The sequence below is a fragment of the Taurulus bubalis genome, assembly GCF_910589615.1.
Source record: "Taurulus bubalis genome assembly, chromosome: 6".
Classification (NCBI taxonomy): domain Eukaryota; kingdom Metazoa; phylum Chordata; class Actinopteri; order Perciformes; family Cottidae; genus Taurulus; species Taurulus bubalis.
In genome coordinates, this window is record NC_136594.1 from 17289003 (window position 1) to 17310299 (window position 21297).

Here is a 21297-nt window from a genome sequence, read left to right on the forward strand (position 1 = left end):
GCTGGTAAGCGTTTTCCACCTCAAGTCGACCGGGGAGCGGATGCGAGCAGAGGTTGCCAACGAGCCTCTGACTATTTTCTGCCCTTTGTCGGTGCCGGAGGAGCCGTGCCAATGGAGAAGGCGACTCCGCCGCCCCAGCCTCAGCTCCAGCTGTCGATAGCGAAGACCGAAAGTCCGGCGGAGGACATCTCCGGTCTGACTGACGAGGAGCTGCTCAAGTGGACCAAGGAGGATCTGGTGCGGCGGCTGAGGCGGTCCGAGGCCGACAAGATGAGCGTGATTCTGGACCACGGGAATCTCATCCGAGAGGTCAATCGCAGCCTCCAGCTGCACTTGAACGAGATCAGGGGGCTGAAGGTGAGGGCGCGCGCATTGGTGAAGGATGAGATCATAGTTTTTGGAGCGCACCTGAGAACGCGCATAGCATGAGGGATGTTCTGCTGCTGAGCGAGCATGATCAAGCATGATGAGAGAATATATGCTGTCGTTGAAGTTCATCGTGCCATTGTGAGGGCCTGCATGAGAATATGATATGGATGATATGGATGAATGAAGACCCTGTGGGCTTTATGGGCAGCTTAACCTAAGTTAGGCGGACAGTTTTCGTTTATTGTTTTTTAAATGTAAGATTTTATTGATTAATTAAGAGTTGAATTACCATGGTAATGGAAATCAATGACAAATTGTGTCCTGACAATTTTATCTTTTTATCTTATAAAATAGAGTCTAAGTATAAGTACAGTTTAGGCCCAAAAGGTAAAAAGTCATCTTCCTAATTCTGAAAGGAGGGCATGCCCCTCTATTCAAATGCCAATGCTCAAATCTGGTGTCCAGATCTCTCTCTGAGTGCACACACACACACACACACACACACACACACACACACACACACACACACACACACACACACACACACCTCACATTCATAGACAGTTCCTGCACATACTAGTATGCAGTACAATGTTGCCTTTCGAGCAATGTGGCATTTGCTTTGAAAGTATACATGCAAACATTCGCCTTTTCAGTAACCTTCATACTGCCTTTATTTTCTGCACTGCTAGTAAGCGGACTTTGGCACAATGTCCACAATATTTACAGATAAGGCTGAGACCCAGCCTGAGGTAGCCTCGGAGGAAACACATGGGGATCATTTGCCTTTCTTGGAGACCTCGTCACCTCTCCACCCATCCAAGCTGCCTAATTACACAGGAAAGAGCTGGAGGGTAAGAAAGGGAGAGAGCGTGAGAGGGAGGGGAGGGGAGAGAGGAAGGAGCTCTTGGGTAGGTGAAGGAGGGATGTTTAAGTAAACGTGGCTGGGTGTAAAATGGTAGGGGCGTGTGATTTCACTGCTCTAACCCAGTTTGATATCTGTGTGTGGCCTCTCCAGCTCCTGCAGAGCATTCTAATCTATATTACTTCACATTGAATGGCACACAGCGAGTCAGTGCTTCTGTGGGGAAGACAGACCGGATTAGGATTTCATTTCATTATGATTGCATACAGCATTAGAGTGATATCTAAAAGAGTGGTGAATTTCATTGAAATTGGACAGTGGTTGCAGTGCTTTTGTTGGAGTTTAGTTGGAATCAAGATAATTTGCTTTGGGTTTGCACCAAATTAAAAGCTCATTTGTGTTGTTTCTGCCCTGATCAGAATTGTCTTTTTTTATGAGAGCGTCCTAATGATAAGGGCCTCAGTTTAAATCTCTCTTTTCCTCTTGTGTTTTCCTTCTCTTCCCCTCAGGACATTAATCAGAAGCTGCAGGAGGACAACCGTGAGCTGCGGGACTTGTGCTGCTTCCTGGACGACGACCGCCAGAAAGGCAAGCGTGTATCCAGGGAGTGGCAGCGCCTGGGGCGTTACAGTGCCAGCATCATGCGCAAAGAGGTGACCCTCTACCTCCAGAAACTCAAGGAGCTGGAGCTCCGACAGGACGAGGTAATCCGGGAGAACCTGGAGCTGAAGGAGCTCTGCCTGCTGCTGGACGAGGAGAAAGGGGTGCTAGGTGGAGGAGGTGGGGGTGGAGGAAGTGTAGTGGGAGGAAGTGTAGGGATGGGAGGGTGCCGCAACTCCATAGACAGCCAGAGTAGTTTGCTGCTGGTGCCCGGGCACGGCCTCCTGATGAGAGACGTGGGGGACGGGAGCAGCACCTCCAGCGCAGGGAGCGCTGACAGCTCCGAGCACCCTCAACATAAGCAGCCTCACCTGGCTCCAGGGGTGGGTGTGGTTAGTAGCGGTGGGGAAAAAGGAAGCCCCGAGCTTGTGCACAAACCCAGGTGCAGCAGCATCAGTGGAATAGGAGGCATAACTGGTGGAGACAGGGAGGTGCCCAGCCCTGAGCACCCTGCTGGGCGCCACCGGAGTACAAGCCTGGAGTACCCGTACACCCTGCCCCAGCTCTGCCGGCCCCGCTGCGGCTCCATATCAGTGCCTGACCACAGTCGAGTCATGCGGGGCCTCAGCCCGGAAAAATACGGGAGGAACGTGGGCCGACGCAGTCCGGAGCAGCACCCCAAGCACCACAGCTCTGATCTCCTCCTGGGCCAGAGGCAGCACTTCCTGGGTCAGGGAGGCAGCGGGGAGCTCTATCAGAGGCACCACAGGAGCAGCATTAGCAGTCTGGGCTGCGGAAGTCCCGAGCCCAGGCAGGCACATTTAGGGGCCTCTGAGCACCACGAAAAAGGCTGCGTGGTCCAGGGGGGCAGCCCCGAAACTCATCGGCACCAGTACAGTATGAGCCCTGACCATGTGAAGTTTGGCAGCCCTGTGAGAGACGGGCAGAGGAGGCCGGCAGGAGACGAGCTGTCGCCACACCATCGGGGCATCTACAACGGCATGAATGGTAGGTGTGTGTGTGTGTGTGTGCATTGTAATGTGATATGTGATGGGATCATCCCGTGTTTTGATCTTCTAATTACTTTTAAAAACATTGCCACACACACACACACACACACACACACACACACACACACACACACACACACACACACACACACACACACACAAGCAAACTATTGCACCAACAGTTAACACAAATGCTTCTCAAGGTTTTGCTAATGTATTGTTGTCTCTCTGTACAAGAAGGATAATGGCATTGCAGAGATTGTTTTCTCTCTATAAAAATGTAAAAATAAAAAAGGAGAATTGCAGCGTGATATCCGATGCACCTGATTGAGAAAACAGAGATACTCTTCCTCATTGCGACTGTTGAAAAAGATTTACAGCATTATTGATTTTTTTGGCATCTCGAGAGGAATGTGGGTTGGCTCAGTGGATGAGAGAGAAATGAAGGGGTTCAGATTATTTTCATTATTTTACACGTTCTGTATCAAAATTGAACAGATTTGACTCAAATGAACCATGCTCAGGTATCGTTGTGTGCTGTAGCGTTGCAACACACGTGCACCTCTTGGACGAGGAATTTCCGCCCTGACTTTGCTGCAGTCATGCATCTCTCAGTGAGATCCGTGAGAGTTAAGGATGTCAGAGAGAGGGAGGAATATCAAAGTACCAACTTGGCTGCTGTTTAAATACCCCACAGTGGCTGATAATGATTTCTGGAGTCCGGGGGAAAAAACTGCTGAGTGGCACAGAGCTGGCAGAAGCTAAAGGACAAATTCCTCAAGGTGAAATATCTGCCTGACTTTGCAAAACAAGGCTGATATTACAAGATAAACAGTGTACACAGAGTGGAGTAAACCCAACACGTACAGGAAGGAGTTCAATTACCTCTCATGAAGTACTGTCAGTTATGAATTACTGGAGGGATATTTGTTTTTAATATGAAGACAATTAGAAGGCAAATAAATGATGTGTGTGCTATCTTCCTATCTCTTTAAGTGCTACTCAAAGGGGCATTTTTTACACATGAAGATGTGTTTACTCGTCACAGGGAGCACTACCTAGCTTATGAAACCGTTGTATAATGTAGTCTGTTGCTCTGGAGGAGCTTTGTCATGGCTGATGCCCCGATGATGTAATTGTGATGTCATCAGGGTCATCTCGTTGGTTTTGGAGATTAAACATTTTTTGTCAGAAAGACTCTGTTACAAACATAGAATAGTCGAAAAACAACAGATAAGGATGGCCCATAAGAGACAATGTTGAGCTGCATTATGGGACATGTAGTGCTTTTGGACCGTAAGCCATACTGGAGACTAAAAGTCAGGATATCTCAACCTCTGCTGCTTCGATTGCGACCATTCTCTTTAAAAACGTCCTCACAACTTCACTTTTTACACACAATTGCTGAAGTACAACGATTACAATACAGCCACTGTAGCCTCACAAACAGTGTTGGGGTAGTTACTCAGAAAAAGTAACTCGTTACAAGTTACTAGTTACTTCTGAAAATTGTAACTAGATGACTTTACTAGTTACTACATTTGAAAAGTAACTACACTACTAGTTACTTTACTTTCCATTTTTTTAAGCAAATGTACAAATTAACCGTAAAGATACATGGACAAACATCATGGCCCTTTCATCACTTTATTTTCAATGTTCAATAAAGGACATCTCTTAGCCTTTCCACATAGTGTATTGTATTTGTAAACATGTCAAACAAAATGGCATATACAACTCAGCCATTAGCTTGAACGAACATTAACCCTGTTCACACTGTCTGACCAAAGAAATATGCCTCACTTTAAAATCCACAAACAACAGGATACAAGAGGCTGTGTATGGTGGGGACATTCAGGTCAAACAGCATAACACATTGAAAACAGGCTTTGGGAAACATGAGACCCCACTAAACCAAATGGGGGCCGACTCCTAAGAACAAAACCAGCTTGTTGAATCATTGTAGTGGTTTAAGAAAGATAGAAACATAAATGGTACTTTTGGTGATTGGACGCTGCAGCTGAGCGGACTGATCGCTGGAGTTTCATACTAGAGTGAAGACGATCACAGATTAAACTCAAGTTTTACATTAAATCTGTTAAATTATTCACCATCTGGTTAAAATGTGTTCATTGTAGGTCTGAACCACAAAAGGACCACAAACTACTGTCTTCTAAGATTGTATCTGTTGTTTCCCACAATAACTTGTATTATGTATGTCATTAAAATCAGAGAGCTGGAGAGAGGGAACACTTTTTACAACACGTAATGAAGAGAAACTATATTTATATTGTGGGTTATTTTATAATGATGTCACAATCAGACTCATTCCGCCAGTAGAAATGGATCCTGCACGTATAAGCAGGACACATCACAGTATATAAATACTCAATGCAGATTATTAAACGGAACAGATGACAGAGAAAACATCTCCACTCTGACACTCATGATAACTGTGTCTTTATTAATGTAAGTAGTAGTTTAACACCATTAAATCAACTATTTTAAGTGCATTTTTATTGGAATGTTCGCTAAAAACTCTCCGGACAAAACTCCGTCAGCTGTTAAAGCGACTAACAGCTGATCAGAAGTGATCAGATGTGATCCTGTTAGAGATTTCCAGTCTGTTAAATAATTAACACACATAGTTATGAACTGATATAGTCCATGGTTGGAGCTTTATATTATTGTTTAGTTTACATAATAAATTATGTAAAAAGGGGGATTGATAATATAAATCCTTATATTCTGCAGATATTTTCCATTACTCTTCATGCCTATTAAAGTTCAGGTCAGCGAGGTCAGTATAACACAGCTATGCAGCTGGAGTTGGTTGTGTCTATGAAAGGTCCAGTTCTCAAGGGAAGTCAGTCACACGCCTGCGCACTTCAACACTCACAACTGTTTATCAGTATGTTGACATTAGTGAAGCAGACGGGTCGTTGCACGGTCCAGTCTTGTGAGAAAAGATGAGAACACGGGATTCTCCTCCTCTTGACAGGATAGAGCCAATCAGATGTTAGGACGAGGCGAGACGAACCTGTGACGATAACCTGTGTATGAAAGGCCCCACTTCCGTTTGGGGGGCAGTGGTTCTGGACCCAACCTGCGTGTTGGCTGTACCACTCACTGCTTTTGCAATTGCAGCGCTGAGTACTTTGCTTGTGATCATTTAGTAAATAAATATAGAGAACAAGAGAAGTTGTTGAACTGAGTTCTTCTGGAGGCTACACCAGGCATCCAATAATTAGCACGCATTAACAATCCGCTGTCAGTCGGTCAGTCATCAGAAACCTACGTCGCTTCACGTGACGCTTCAGAGGAAAGGACGTCTCATGTCTATTAAAACATATTTCCTCGCGTCTTCTCTCCGCGCTTGGTTGAGGGAAACGGGGATGCAGTTTAGAGACTTGGGACGTACCCTGTGATAGAATGTTCATCAGGAAGTGTCGTGTGACTCGCGCGCCGCTAAAAGAAAACTTTTCGGACTCGTAAAAATGTCTTGAGTAACGCAGGAACGCGCGTTACTGAGGTCTAGTAAAGTAGTGTAGTTACCAGTATGTTGAGTGTAATGCGTTACTTTACTTCGTTACCTATAATAGTAATTACGTTACTGTAATCCGTTACTTTGTAACTCGTTACCCCAACACTGCTCACAAATAACAGCCTCGTGAACCATGCTCTCTTGAGCCATTTTGCAATCTCTACTGATTGCAGAGGATTATTGTGAAGACACACACAACTTTGAGTTGGATCATCATTCTGTTTCTATTTCATCTCTCTGTGCACTCTGTCGCTTCATATGAGATTTCAATCTTCTTGTAACCTGAAACCCATATGATGTCTGCAAAAGGCCACGCAACATTAATGCCTCGCAAATCCTTAATTGGAAAATGTTGTGAGTGCAAAGGGCACTCACTGGCCCGCATGTCTGGTGGTTTGCCAACTGTGGCATAGCTGTTGTGAACTTAGCTCAGAGTGAAATGCGTGCACCAAATAGCCTTTAACCAGGTTCATAAAGACTTCATTAAGCCTGTGTGAAAGAAATGTTTGTGTGTGTGTGTGTGTGTGTGTGTGTGTGTGTGTGTGTGTGTGTGTGTGTGTTGCTGTAGAGTTCTATTGGTATATCATCTGTCAGAATGGCTGCTTATCTTTATCACGAATGTCCCCACAGGGATGCCATGCCTCCACTGACCTAACAAGGACACTAACTTCAAGTGTCATAACACAGTATTTACAGTAACATTTACAGTTAGATCAAGACATGCAAACATCACCTATAGCTGTAGGTTGAAGACTTTGTGGTGTTGATACAAAATGTATTGTATCAAAATGTAACCAGACAGGATGTGTTTCGCTGTGGAATTTTGCTGACAGATGGAAATATACAAACACTGCAGAAATGGAAGTGTATGCACAGATGCCTGTTGTGAGGTAGAAGTAAAGAGAGCATCCACAGGCCCATCCTTTCCGCCGTGTCCTTTTTTGGACGAAGAGGGAATTTGATTCCTGTGACGATGTAGTGCACTCCTCTCCCTTGGATTATCCTCTAAGCCCTTTGCACAGTATTATTTCATTTTTGTGATGTATTTCCGTGTGTACTTGTGTGTGTGATTTGGGTGGATGTGCCTCATCCAGTGACACTGCAGCAGTGTTTTATTCAGACAAATGAAAGTCTGTGCCACTCTCTGAAGCTCAGGCCATTTACATTCCTGACAAAATCCAAGATGAAAGCAAAATATCACTATGACCTCTGCAGCCTTTTCATACAAACTGCTTCTGCATGTTTTGGTGAGCACATCACACGTATTCTGTTATGTTTACAGCCGGGTGAGGAGTATTGTCTCCAAAACGACTAGAAGCATTCTTAGTTGCTTTGTAAAATGAAAATAAATTTCAAAAAATTCTGCCAGAAGAATAGAAGCCTTATTATCTCAACAATACTTGATCCAGAAACGGACAATGGGGTGTACCTAAAAAGGCATTTAGAGAATTCAGGGAGTAGCAAGTGCATACATAAAAAATACAATAACTACACAGCACTTTGGAATTTAACAAGTTCCTGAATCGTAATACACATTGTCTTGCCCCTATTAAGTGATGGGCCTGTAAATACTCAGTAGCAGCAAATAAACAATGAAATCTTCAGGTCAGCTGAGACCCAGATCAAAAATGTCCGTCTTCCCATGTGATAGACTCGCTCTTAGTGAAAGATAATCAGCCGTGAACACTGTAGTCTCCTGACCCAGACTGTTCGCTAAGCTTATAGGATCTCTGCACTGCAGAGGGTCTTTTTCAAAAAGAGGAGCGACTTAATCATGTTTTCTGCTTTAGCAATCACAAGTTCTGCATATTAGCTTAAGCTGCTCAGATGATCGGGAGGCACAAAAAAAAGGCTGCATGGGAAAAAAGGACACCACAGTGTGTGTGAGAACCTCTGCCCTTGTGATGCCACACACGCACACACACACACACACACACACACACACACACACACACACACACACACACACACACACACACACTTTAGTTGCTCATGCTGGTTGTCAGGCTTTTCGTTCTTGCAAGGCACAAATGCAGTTTACAATGATGACAGGTTACCACTCAAAATTCATACTTATTTCTGAAACTGTGTGTAGAGAAGTTTAAACAAACGTGCAACAAAGCCTCACTTCTAGCTATTCATTTTGTCTCCTGAAATGACAACTGTCGTTAGCTGATTTTACCTTTTGCCTTTTGCTTGTTATTATATCTGAATCATGTGATCACAGTGCAAGATAGCGGACTATCAATAACATCGTTAACCACAAACCATGACAACCAAGCCAGGAACAGCACCAGACTTTGAAGCCAATTTTACATAGTGGCCAAACCATAGAATTACATTGTGTTTTTCCCCATAGATTTACATTGGGAAAGAGATGTCCGTATATCAGCGGCAATTATATAAAAACAATTTGTTGGGATAAATCAACATACTTAAATATTTAAAGTAGTAGGTCCTTAAAGCCGAGCAGTTGGGTCAAAATAAGTGGGCTCATGGGCCCCATGGTTGCGGAAGATCGGTTACTTGTATACCAGTTGTAGTTGAACTTTTTGCGCTTCTCTTTCATAGGAATAAAAGGGGCACCATATTCAACGCTGTATCCAGTGGTCTTTACACATCATGATGACAACAACAATTGTGTCACATCCTCTCTTTCCCCCTGGAAACAGTTTCCATTGTATTGTGAGCTTCCTGCAGCACTTTTTCTAAATGCTGCACATGTCTTATCATGTTGCGGAAATACATTTTCCAAATGCTAAGCATGTGTCGGTACATGGGCAAAGATGATTCTTGATTTTCTTGTGTTGTGTCTATTTGTGTGTTTTCTTAATTTGCATTGCGTGGCGCTCTTATAGGGCCACTGCATTTTTGACTTAATAAGAACTGACAGACACTGGCAGCATAATCCTCCATTCTTGTGCATTGTATGTTATTTTATCTGTTTGAATTAGCACAGATCATCCTATTGCCTCATTCATTCTCATTCTATTAATCTATACGTGTAGCATCATTTCAGACTATCCAGCTCCTCTGGCTGTTGTTTAAAAGTGCTGCTGCCTGTCTGAAACAGGAAATCATCACTGAAGCTTTGGCCTCCGATAATGTTCTCCTTCTCCACTGTCACTCGGAAAGCCAGGCTATCTCTTTCCCTCCTCTCTCTTGCCTTTCTCTCTCTCTCTCCATCCTAATTGGCTGCCAGTGTGAACAACCAGCTGTCGGACAGAGAGAAATCTCTGATTACAAAGCCCTCTTTCTGGAGGACGCTGGAGGATGTTCTGTTTGCCAGGCAGGGCTGAGGAAAGAGGGTTGAGGAAGTATTTGAGTGTATTACTGCTTGTTTTCTTCCCCTCCTTCTCTGTATTGTCTTCCTCTCTGCAACATATCTTCTCCTCTTTCCTCTGACTCCCCTCTTTCCTCTTCTTCGTTCATCTGCCAGGACGAAGGATGGAAAGCAACCCCCTTGACAAATTGTGAAGTCTCACAGCCTAAGAGGCATGAAGAAACTCAAATCTTTGTCACAGCTGCTTGGCCTGAAAGGATTTGGGGGAGCATTAGGCTGCAGCAATTCAAATAGATTAGTATTATAACCAGATAACCACGTCAGTACTGGCCATGCCGTCTTTTACTTTCATTACTCAATTTACCAAAGTGGCACGATGTGTAGATTTACTTGTTCAGACACATAATCTTGTGTTTCTATCGCAATTTAAAACATTTATGTTCGAGTTTTGTTCTGCAAACAAGGGCAGAATTTTTCTTTTTAAAATGCTGACGATATTCTCTGCGTGATGTGTTTTTATCATTTATAGCAGTGAAGGAATGAGAGCCGGTTAGAAGTTCCAGAGATAGTTCGGGTTGAAGCCATCGGAGACGTTCATTTCCCAATGTGGATGTCTTCATCACAACCCCGCCAACGGGAAAATGTTACTTTTAAATGCTATCATGGCATTTGAATTTGTAATCACACCTGAGACCAATTATCCCAAACACCCCCCTGTAGGCCATGAGTGCAGCCATTAACCAAGGAATGCATGATTAGTCTTTTTTTTATTTACCTCCGGTGCATATCATTGTCATTTTTAATCAAGCTGCCCTCAGCTTCTTCTCTAACTCGCTTCTCCTGGATGGAGCAAACAATTTTCGGATAATTTTCCCATGATTCCACCCAAAAACTCATGACAACAGTTATGTCAATTGGAACTGGAGTGTGAAATGTCTCCAACAAGAGAATGAAAAAATATTTTTGGCAAGCTAAATTATAAATCAGGGGGAGATGAGGAGAAGGATAATGTACTGCAGATATAATCAAGATGAACATGTGGTTGCATGTGCAGCATTCTGGCACTGATTTATGTACATGTTATGTTCTATCTTTAAAACTGATTATTCAATCAGTATTTATGTTGACGTGGAGCAGTTGGCCACTGCAGGATGCATCCAAACATTTCCCCCCACCAGCAGCTCCACAGCTAAGTAGCTGTGTGAGTTATGACGGAGGCTGCTTGGCGTGTACGGGCGTCGCTGCAGCCCAAACCCCAGAGGTATCTGACAAATGTTCCACAGTAGCCTCAGTCATCCGGTAGACACGCAAACCCAGTGGAACGGAGAGCAGTCGTTGTCCTCTTACGCCGTGCCAATGGGGAACGGCCCACTGAGCTAAGAGGAAATTAGCTTGCTAGGCCAGGTAATTAACTGGAAGTTGAGCTGCTGCCATGTACGAGGGCAGCACGGGGCCTGAGGGAACCTCCGTCAGTCCCAAAGTCACCAGTAGTAACCACGTTTAGCTGTGTTGCATGATGATGTTGACGATGTTGTTCAGTGGTAGCTGTGTATCACGCTGAGAGCTGGCAGTCTGAGGGCATCAGGTGAAGGAGGGGAGTGGAGCTGGACGGATGCAGCCGAGTGCATCAGGTACACGCACAAGTGTGTTTGGCTGCTTTCAGCCATCTTAGTTTGTGACAGGGAAGATCTGATGGATTCAATGAGTTATTTATATTGTTTATTCAGCCTGAGCAAGTTTGTTAATTGCTTGAGCGAGTTTGTTAATGTCGATTAATGCATACTATCCCAAATTAAGAGAAGTGCATTACAATTGTTCTTAATTCTCATCTCTTATGCACAAAGAAAATCAGTCAAATTAGTTTAATAAAATGCATAACACTCTAATTAGGCAATTGTGAAATACTTGTGGTGCAGAAAAAACAAAACATTAGTTAAAATACATTACAACCACAATCACAGTCAGACTAGAATTTGTAATTTGGCCGAAATTGGACCCAGTAACAAAGATGACAAGCATTAAGAATAACTAAAACCATCAGTATTTTCGCTGATGGTCTCGTCTACATTTGAAGGTCATAAAGAGTCATCGGTATTAAATTGACACGGCTTCATAACTAGTTAAACGTTCCTCAACTTAAACATCTTGTGATGCTATGCTTTCCCATTCTCAAACATTAGAGAATAAGAAGCAGAATTATTTTGCATGATGTGAAAATGTATGAGGGGAATCAGCTAATTCATTAATGAAGGCTTTTATGGCAAAATACTTTTTTAAATCCATCATTCCTTCATGTTGCATAACAGCATTAGTATTACAGTGACATGTATTCCATGTCTGAAAAGGTCAAAGTGTAGCCATCAGAAGATACTGGTTATACCAGCAGGTGCTTTGGTATTGGCAAAACCCCTGAGTGCATTGCATTGAGCAGTAGGGATGGGTATCGTTTTTTTTTTTTTCCGATACCGGTGCTAAACCGATACTTTTAAAACGATACCGGTGCCTAAACGGTGCCTGAACCGATACTTTTTTATTGCCAAGGCAATTTTTTTTCTTCAAATTGAACAATATTATTAACTGTTTAAAGTACTCTATATATATATATATATATATATATATATATATATATATATATATATATATATATATATATATATATATATATATATATATATATGTATATATATATATATATATATATATATATATAAATAAATATATATATATATATATATAAATAAATAAGGACATACAAAACACACTTCAAACTACAGCTTCAAACCTTTTAACTTCAAACTATAAAAATATATATTTAAAAAAAGAACAGACACAAGCATCAGGTGGCCTGATGGGACCGTGTGCAACAGAACTCAGACACTGTTGGATCCTAAAACTGCTGCTTTACTGGACTACACGTCATCATTAATATCAACTGGAGAGATTTGTTCCATCAAGCCAAGGACGGACGTTCAAAAGCTCGTGCTCGTGTCTCCAGCGATCTCTGTGCTACCTTTTTAGTATCTATATACCGTGCAACTTTACAGAGTAGTGTAAAAAAAAAAGTATTTAAATCGGCTCAGGCACCGGAAGGAAGCACCAAAATCTGCTGGCTTTTCGGTCCGGTAGGTACCGGACGTGTTGGAACCGTTGCCATACTGGCACCGGTTCTTGGTACGCAACCCTATTGAGCAGTGGTGTACCTTGTGCTTATGAATCCCACTTTTAATCTGTAAAAGGAAGAATGTGTCTTCTTTTTCTTGCGTTAATACTCGGCTAGCTTATCTATGGTGCTTGTCTGTTGTGCACTTATATCACTGATTAAGCTGAGGTGATGAGCTGCTTTGCTGCTGCCATCACGGTGATGGTTTTTACAGCCTCACCAGCTGTTAAAAACAGGGATAGAAAGTGAGATGACATATTGGGAACATAACAAGTCAAAACCACTGCAGCTTTTATACCTCCCTTTCCCAACACGCAGGATGTAGTTATCCATTTCCTGAGGCATAAATCTCCGGCCCATATTGTGCATTATGTGCATTTGATGTAATGTTTTTCCTGATGAGAATGACAGCGAGGCACGTGTGCAGCTCCCATTACTGCGGATGAATGGGCTTATCCTCCCGACATAAAAGGATCGGCCATATTCATATCATTATCTCTTAGTAGTTCTCTTCCAGAGAAGTATTTTGGTCTGTGAGATTTCCTCTCGGAGATATTGAAATCAATTTCATTACCCCCCACTGCTCCAGACTGACTGGCTCATTTCCTTTACTATTATAGCAAAAAGGTGCATTTAATTACATCTTTCAACGGGCTTTCTGAGAGCTTTGGCTACAAGAAAAAACATGGAATTGAAGTCATTCTTGGGTTGCTTTGAATTGTAGTTGTAGATGGTTATTTGCTGTGCTGCTGTGTTACTTTTTCAAGTTTCTCTAAATGTTGGCTGAGGAATTGATAGTTTATTTTGCAATTAAACGTTATATTGATGGGGGATGCAGTCTTTTTATCCGATATAATACAGGGCTAAAGCTGTTATTTATATTTCTTTATTGTGAGGAGAGCAGTGTAAAACATGCTTTATTTTAAGAACAGAATAATGTAAATGCTTCTCCACACCTTATTGTAACCATGAAGGCACCGTACCTCACCGTTAATGTCAGCTCATCCCTCAGGCTTTTTTCGTGACAAAATCGTACCTAAATTCTATACATCACTGCATTGTTCTGAAGTAAACTGTCTCAACATTGATTTTATGTATCTGATGCAATGCATTGCATTATTTCTATCTGAATACAAAGGGCCTTTTAACACAGCTACAGAAGGATTAGTTGTTTTCATCAGGGAGAGGAAAGACAAAACCGTCTGAGAGAGTGTAAACAAGTTTCAGCCTCAGGACATGGGTCATCAAGGTCCGAAGGCTTGTGGGAGTTGAGAAGACAGAAGCCATTAAATGCTGATCCTTGGCGCTGGAGGAAGCCGCAAAGAATTGTGGGATGCTGGAAATCTAACATCATTCACAGCTGGTGCAATAACCAATATTGTGCCTCATGCCGCCCCATCTGAGACACACACACACACACACACACACACACACACACACACACACACACACACACACACACACACACACACACACACAGAGAGACCACAATGTTCTTGACTCTTCTGTGTGCTCGGCCTGTTATATTATTGAACAGCAATGAGTGATGGGTGGTGACATGTTAAAAAAGGAGAACAGCAGTTTATATAGCAAATGTCTGCTTAAATATTTAATTTACCTTTGAGAGTCATAGCAGAATGCGTACCACACCAATGTGACTGACAACACAGGCTTGTGGAACGTGGAGGGGGCTCGAACACGGAGGACAACAGATGTGAAGAATAATTAAGGCGCCAACACTCGCTTCGATATATTCTTTTTCTTTTTCCTGCTCTGCTGATCTCTTTTGTTTAAATATGAAATACAAAAATGGTAGATTTAAGAACAAAGATTCAAATGTTTAGCCTTACAAAACACAAATTCCTGGTCGTATTAAAAATGTGACGCCTACAGTTACTCCATGCATGACTTTGCACGTGGCTGCATGAGTATTCTCTCCCTTTTGATTTAGATGCATGTACGTTTGTCTGCGTCACTGAGATCGCAAAGACAAAATAAACACACACACACACACACACACACACACACACACACACACACACACACACACACACACACACACACACACACACACACACACACACACACACACACACACACACAGCCCTTTTAGCCTGGCCAGGCTCCAATTATCCAGCTCTACGGTTAGTTTCGTGCTCTCATCTCTTCAGCCTCACAGTGAGCCAAACTGCAGAAACCACGGCTTCAAGTTATTTTCCGTTCCTTCCTGCTGCAATCTCTCACTTCATTATATAGTTCTTAAACAGTAGACAGACAACACTTACCATTACTTATAACAGCAAGACAGCTTTCCCTCTCTTATTCCTGTATTCTCATACTCTGCAGAGTCTAATGTGACAATACATCTGAGCTTAAATAATAAAAAGGTGGTAAAGCAATGGAAAGGATTTTTGTGAACATAGAATGAGCCTAAAATACATATAACAAAAATATAGTTTTAACCAGCAATACAATTGTTCCCTCTAAGAGCAGCAAGTGATTTAGGGTAACTATGAGTATAAGGACATCCAAATGGACAATAAGGCAATGTGTCACTCAGATTCCAGCTGTTTTTCTTTATGAAGAATTGCTGCACATTTTGGGAAAGGTGTTTATTGTTGTTCTTGCCAAGAGTTAGATTGATCATTTTGTAATGTTTTTGAATGAAATACTGAGCTAGAGCAAAGAGTTGGTCATCTTAAATTAACATAAAGACTGAAAGTGTTATGTTTTGTTTGTGCACAGATTAAACAGTAGTCAGATTTGAGAAGATTGGACAGAGCCAGGCGAGCTGTTTCCCCCTGCTTTCATTCTTTATGCTATGCTAAACTAATGACCTGCTGGCTCCAGCTCCATATTTAACACATTGCAAGAAAGTGAGTGAGTGTATATATCCCAAAATGTGGGAACCATTTCCAGACTCACCAATTTTAGATTTTTATTTTTTTATTTTGGTGTTCTTTTGTGTTACATGATGTCTGGGTATTCAAAAGTTACCTTTTACTGCCATTTCAAGTTATGCAACATTGTAACATTTCTTATCATTGTTGTAACAATAGTGTAATGACTTTAAGCGCGGCCTATTATATTACATATAATGTCTGGAGAAGAAAAAAAAGAACGGTGGAACAGAGTCCTGCAACGTCAGGTAACGTTTTGTAACAGGTAAAAAATATGTTTCTATACATTGTGCTCGCTATATACCGAGTGCATGTTGGCTTGTGATTGGGGAACGGAAAACCCAGCTTTGACCGTGGACAATATTATTTTTCTGCACAGCAACTTCTGGCTCAAGGAGCAATTAAATGTCTTCTACCAAATGTAATTTAAATGTATGCTTCTACATGTTGCAATAGTGCAAGTAAAAATAAAGCTCTTTAAATTGAGTGTCTGTGTAGCCTGTGTGTCTAATCACGGGTCTAATTGCGGGTCTTACATTAATGGGGCGATGGGTCTGGATTTGACTTGAAGATAATTGCAGGTAACAAGTGGGTTCCTGGGTTTAGGAAATCCTCAGGCAGCCATTCTGCTTGAGTTTAAAAAAGACCAGCCTCCGTAAATGACACCTCGGTGTTATTATTTCTTCACACAAAGGAGTTTATCCTTAGTAATTTATATTGATTTGAATAAGAAAGACAAGCCACCAGGGTCTCTCCAACACTGACTGACAGCTGATTCATCCAGGATTGACAACCAGTGTAGTCACTCAGCATACAATCTAGAGCAGCAGCAACCAGAGCCAGGAAGTAGCCCAGACCTCAAGTGGTATCGACTTGAAGTCTAGCTCACACGACTGTGAGACCGACCAAACACGGACTTGAATCCATAAATATCCTGCTTTTTTGTTCTTTCGTTTTCTCTGTGAATGTGTTCCGGCCACTCATACTCATAATCTCTGTATTATGCATTCAAAACTCATATCCGTGTGCTCCAGAGTTGCACATAACAGCACTGACTGTAGCGGCCCGAGGGACGTCAAGACAAGTCGCTCTCCTGCCAGCGAGCCTCGCCGACTGTCTCCCTGATTGTCTGATTGACTGCTAGCTAAACGGAAGGTCACTGATCTACCATGCCATCCACAGGCTAGCCTGCCCAGCCAGCCTGAATAATTTATGTGGCAGATTTTTAGAAGATCTGAGGGAATGGCCATGTGAAATTACCTTGCATTGATCAGTTGAGAGATGGAGGAGGGGGGGAGGGGGGGATCAAAGAAGATTGTGGAAAGCCGGTTCTCTAGTTTACTGGCTTGATTCAGACATCGATAACAACGTGATTACTGGTTCTGACAAATTATACAGATCCACTACACACACTCAGATTTTATTTTTCAGAGCTACTTTGATTCCCAGCCTCTTTTTATATTTTATCAAACGTATTTTCATGAAACAAAGAAAACATCTGATTTCATAATGAACACTCTTGAATCTCTTATGTGAATTAAGATTCTGAGTTATGTAGAGGTAATTATTGGTGTCTGGCAGCAGGGAAAAGGGTTCCCCACCCGGAACAGTGATTTATTCAGTGTGGGAACAGTTCCTCCCCAGCCAATCTCTCACATCTCTTTGTGGGGAAATTTAGAGCCTTTCACTCGAGCTCTGGTGTACAGAGGTATAATTTAAGGGAGCTTAGGCCTCACATTATTCTTGAGTAATCACATTATCTATATACTCTTGCTCTGACCCACACAGATCCCTCTTTCCTCTACACATCTCTCACATTCCGTTAAATCCAATTTGGATTTTAACGCCCTGCCTATAACTAAATCAACAAATGCCGTCCAAGTGCTCTGTATGTGTTCTCTCTGTGTAACTCTCCTTGAAGAGATCACAAGGCAAGTTTTATTCGACATTGATCAAGTTCACTTTAAAGAGATTCTCTTGGATCTTGGCACATGCCTGCTGTGTGTTAACAGGACGGCTCCATCACAAGACAGCAGTTTGTAATCTTGTGACCTGTGTGTGTGACTGCAGATCCTGAGACAGAAAATCCATTGAAGTTAATTATTCTCGCGCTTGAGCGAGTCCAAAGACCCAGAACTGAGTTCGCTTGATGCGTTGAACAAGAAACTGTATTGTTTCCACTGGCTGTTTAAATATTTCATGCAGCGTCTTTCATTGCTGACTTATTTTTTTTACTGTACATTTCTTGTTGTCGTTGTACTCTGATTCCACCCCGTCAGCATCGCAGGTGTATCTACTGTGATGGACAGGGCGGCCAGCCTGACCCCAAAAATGATGCAAAAAAAAAGACAACAAATATCAAACATGTGTGGAACAGATCCGGATGTCGCAGACAATGTATTGAGCTCAACCTTCATACAGCAGGGTGGTGACAAGGCCTCGCAGACACCTGTTTATTATGAACAATCATCTGGTAAAGTGGGCCTAATGTTCATTTTGCACCAATACAACCAACATAATTTAATGCGCTCTGGCATCAATCCAAAAACAATGTCACTGCTAGACCACTCTATGTTTACATTGGTCTATCAGAGCATATGTTCGGACAAAGTCCTGTTTTCAAAGGTACCATCTAAAGAGCTGTCCGCTACACGTCCTTTAGACCTTCTGTGTCTTCGTGTGTCAGGAGTGACGTCATCATGTCTTTACCGCTCTCTATCTGGTCTATGAGCTCGGCTTTAGCCGTGAAATCAATTCCACTCTTCACATTCTGACCTTCAAATGAAAATACCACCGCTGCATCCCCCCGACTCTTTCCAAGAGTTTCCCTCTCTCTTTGTGCGGTCTTGCCTCCCCCTACGGAAATAAACAGAGCGAGGGAAGGGGCAGGGAACTTAGTGAAGGTGGCTACTGGAATCTTTCGCAGAACTCGGCGGTCACAAGAGCGTTATGAATTTTTAATGAGAGATGTTAGCGCACCATGGAGAGGAAATGTGCTGAAAACATGATTATAGGCTCATGGGGAGGAAACTGTTTGTGGAGAGAGAAAGAGAGCGAGTGAGATATCAAGCAGGGGGGCAAGGATGCAAGAATTGTTCTGAAGGGCAAAGTAAGTACAGAGGGATTTTGTCTTTTCTTTAAAGCTTGGACAGCTTTAAGGCAAAGGCATTTTTCCAACGCCTATTCAAACCGAGGTCTGACCAGAAGTGCTCACGGAGCCAGAGAGGACGAGGGAAGATGCTGTGTGTCCTTTTAAAACACCTTTACGTCGACACCATTTGCTTCGACAGCAACTTTGTCTTGCCAAGCAGAAAGAAAGTAGCACAGGATTTTCTGGTCGGGGATGTCAAGATAGAGCCCAAAGCCTGCCGTGTGTTTCAGGACAACCATCTTTATTGCAATATAGATTGATGTCTTACAGTTGTCAGTGTGAGAGAACACGTTTTTGTTTAATCCATCACTCCTTAAGCAAAGTAAATCTTTTTTTCTTTCTCTCGCTGTCTGCCCCCTCAGTGTCCAGCTATTGCTCCATGTAATCTTCTAGTCTTACATTTGAAACACTTTGAGAAGTCTAGATAAATCAGACTGGCTCTTTAGGTGTGTGTGTGTGTGTGTGTGTGTGTGTGTGTGTGTGTGTGTGTGTGTGTGTGTGTGTGTGTGTGTGTGTGTGTGTGCATTATGGTTCACATTTTCAGTGAAGGTTGCTGCCACTCTGCTCGCTGTCACTTGCACCATTGCAGCAAAGATTGAAACAGACGAGGGGAGAATGTGGAAAAGTTGTAGCTGCTGCTCTATACTACACATTATTAAGTGGTGGCCATGGGCCGAGTGAGTGTACTATGTCCTTCAGTAAATTCTAAAAGCTTATCTATGTGCACATCTAATGTGTTACTTTTGTCTCAAAAGGCTTTGAGTTTATAGAAGACAAAGATGAAAGCCGCTTGTAACTCGCTGTACAAATAGAAGGAAATGCGCTTATTTGCTTTCTAGCCTCAGAGTTAGATGAGAATACTGACACCACTATCTTGTCTGAATGAAATATGGACTTAGAGCCTGGGGCAATAAGCCTAGCTTAGCATAAAGTATGAAAGCAAGGGAAAACAGCCTGGCTGTGTCCAAAGTAAATACCTGTGCCACCCAGCACCTCTAAAGCTCACTTATTAACATAATAATAATCTATCTCTTTTGTTTATTCAGTTCACAATCCAAATAGTTAATACAGTAATCTGTGGTTTTGTTGGTTCAGGTTATTACAACCTGTTATTACTCCATCGTCGTCTTTTCGTCTTTTATCAATCATTTCCCCTGGCAGTATGAAAAGACGGAAGTCAGCTCCAAATCATGAGACTAATGAGGCACTCTTCTCTTGTCAAAACAACACATTTAAAACGTGTCTCTTTCTTCTTCTCTCTTTGTCACAGCTTTGATATCAGCCGGCTGCTGCACCAACAACTGTAGAAATGTCAAGCTATGGGACAGGTAAGAACTCCTCTCCCCCCGGTTTATTTTTCTTCTACCACCCTGCGTTAATTCTAGTCTTTGAAAAGAAGAAGAACAGCCAATGACGGTCATTGTGTGTTCTTTCCACGAGGGCCCATAATCCTGTAATTAGCTCCCATTATTCTATTTTACCATACAGAGGGCTTCCTATAGCTGGAGTCTTGAAACTTATTTACATTTATCAGTTGGGTTGGACAATCAGCTGTCGGGATTGTACAGAATAATTGAATATTTTCACTCTGTTCTCTTGATCATCAATTAGTTGACACAATATCTCAGGTTTACATTCTGTTGTGATCCCTTGTCATTGCAGAGTCAGTCCTTGAGTTAGCCCAACGTCCCGGCTCCAGATGAGTAATGTGTTTGCATGTCTGGCCCAGGTGTAGTCACAGTGGGTTTACAGTGGGACTAAAGAGCTAGAGGTGACCCTATCCTGTCCTTGTGTGCCATCCTACATCTTCAATCAGGTCCCAGTGGGAGGGCGAGACGGTTGTGTTAATATTTAATGACTGCAAGACAAGACAAGACGTACCTCCTCCCTAAAGGATAGTCGCGCCTCCACTAGCCCGAACACACACGCATACGAACACGCATACGAACACGCATGACTCTCACACATTCTCACCGTCGTTCTCTGGTAGATGGAGACCTTTTCAACCTTTGGACCAATGCGTCCTCCTCCTTGTCTTTCACATCAGTTTTTTCACCTTGACATTCCCTCTGTGATTGTGCTTTTTCTGCCCACTCCATCTTATCTCATACAAAAATATCAATGACTCAGGTGAGGAACAGAAGAAAGTGTACTTCATGTCAGTAGATGGTTTTGTGAATTCAGAAAAAAAGCAACAAGGATGTGCTAGCAATGGAATCAGGTCCTATGGCCGGCCCTGGGCTCTCAGCTGTGGGAGAGAAAGACACGGGCGGGGACAAAAGGATCTGTCACTGATAAGCAACACAAAAGCCTGCAGTGATGAACATCTTGCTCACTTAAACTCTGTCTGTTTCATTTGCTTCCACATGATTTCTATCTATCTGACAAGTTGTTACTAATGGCTTTATTTATGGT

General features: G+C 42.6%; 1 protein-coding gene across 1 annotated transcript; it reads left to right on the top strand.

The window, feature by feature from the left end:
• Positions 1-111: 111 nt before the first annotated feature.
• On the top strand, positions 112-20214 carry ccdc85al (coiled-coil domain containing 85A, like; the record flags this gene model as incomplete). The annotated part of the gene is made up of 3 exons (XM_079220378.1): positions 112-357; positions 1744-2842; positions 20153-20214. The coding sequence occupies 3 exons, from the start codon at positions 112-114 to the stop codon at positions 20212-20214; spliced, it is 1407 nt and encodes a 468-aa protein (XP_079076504.1).
• Positions 20215-21297: the final 1083 nt, after the last annotated feature.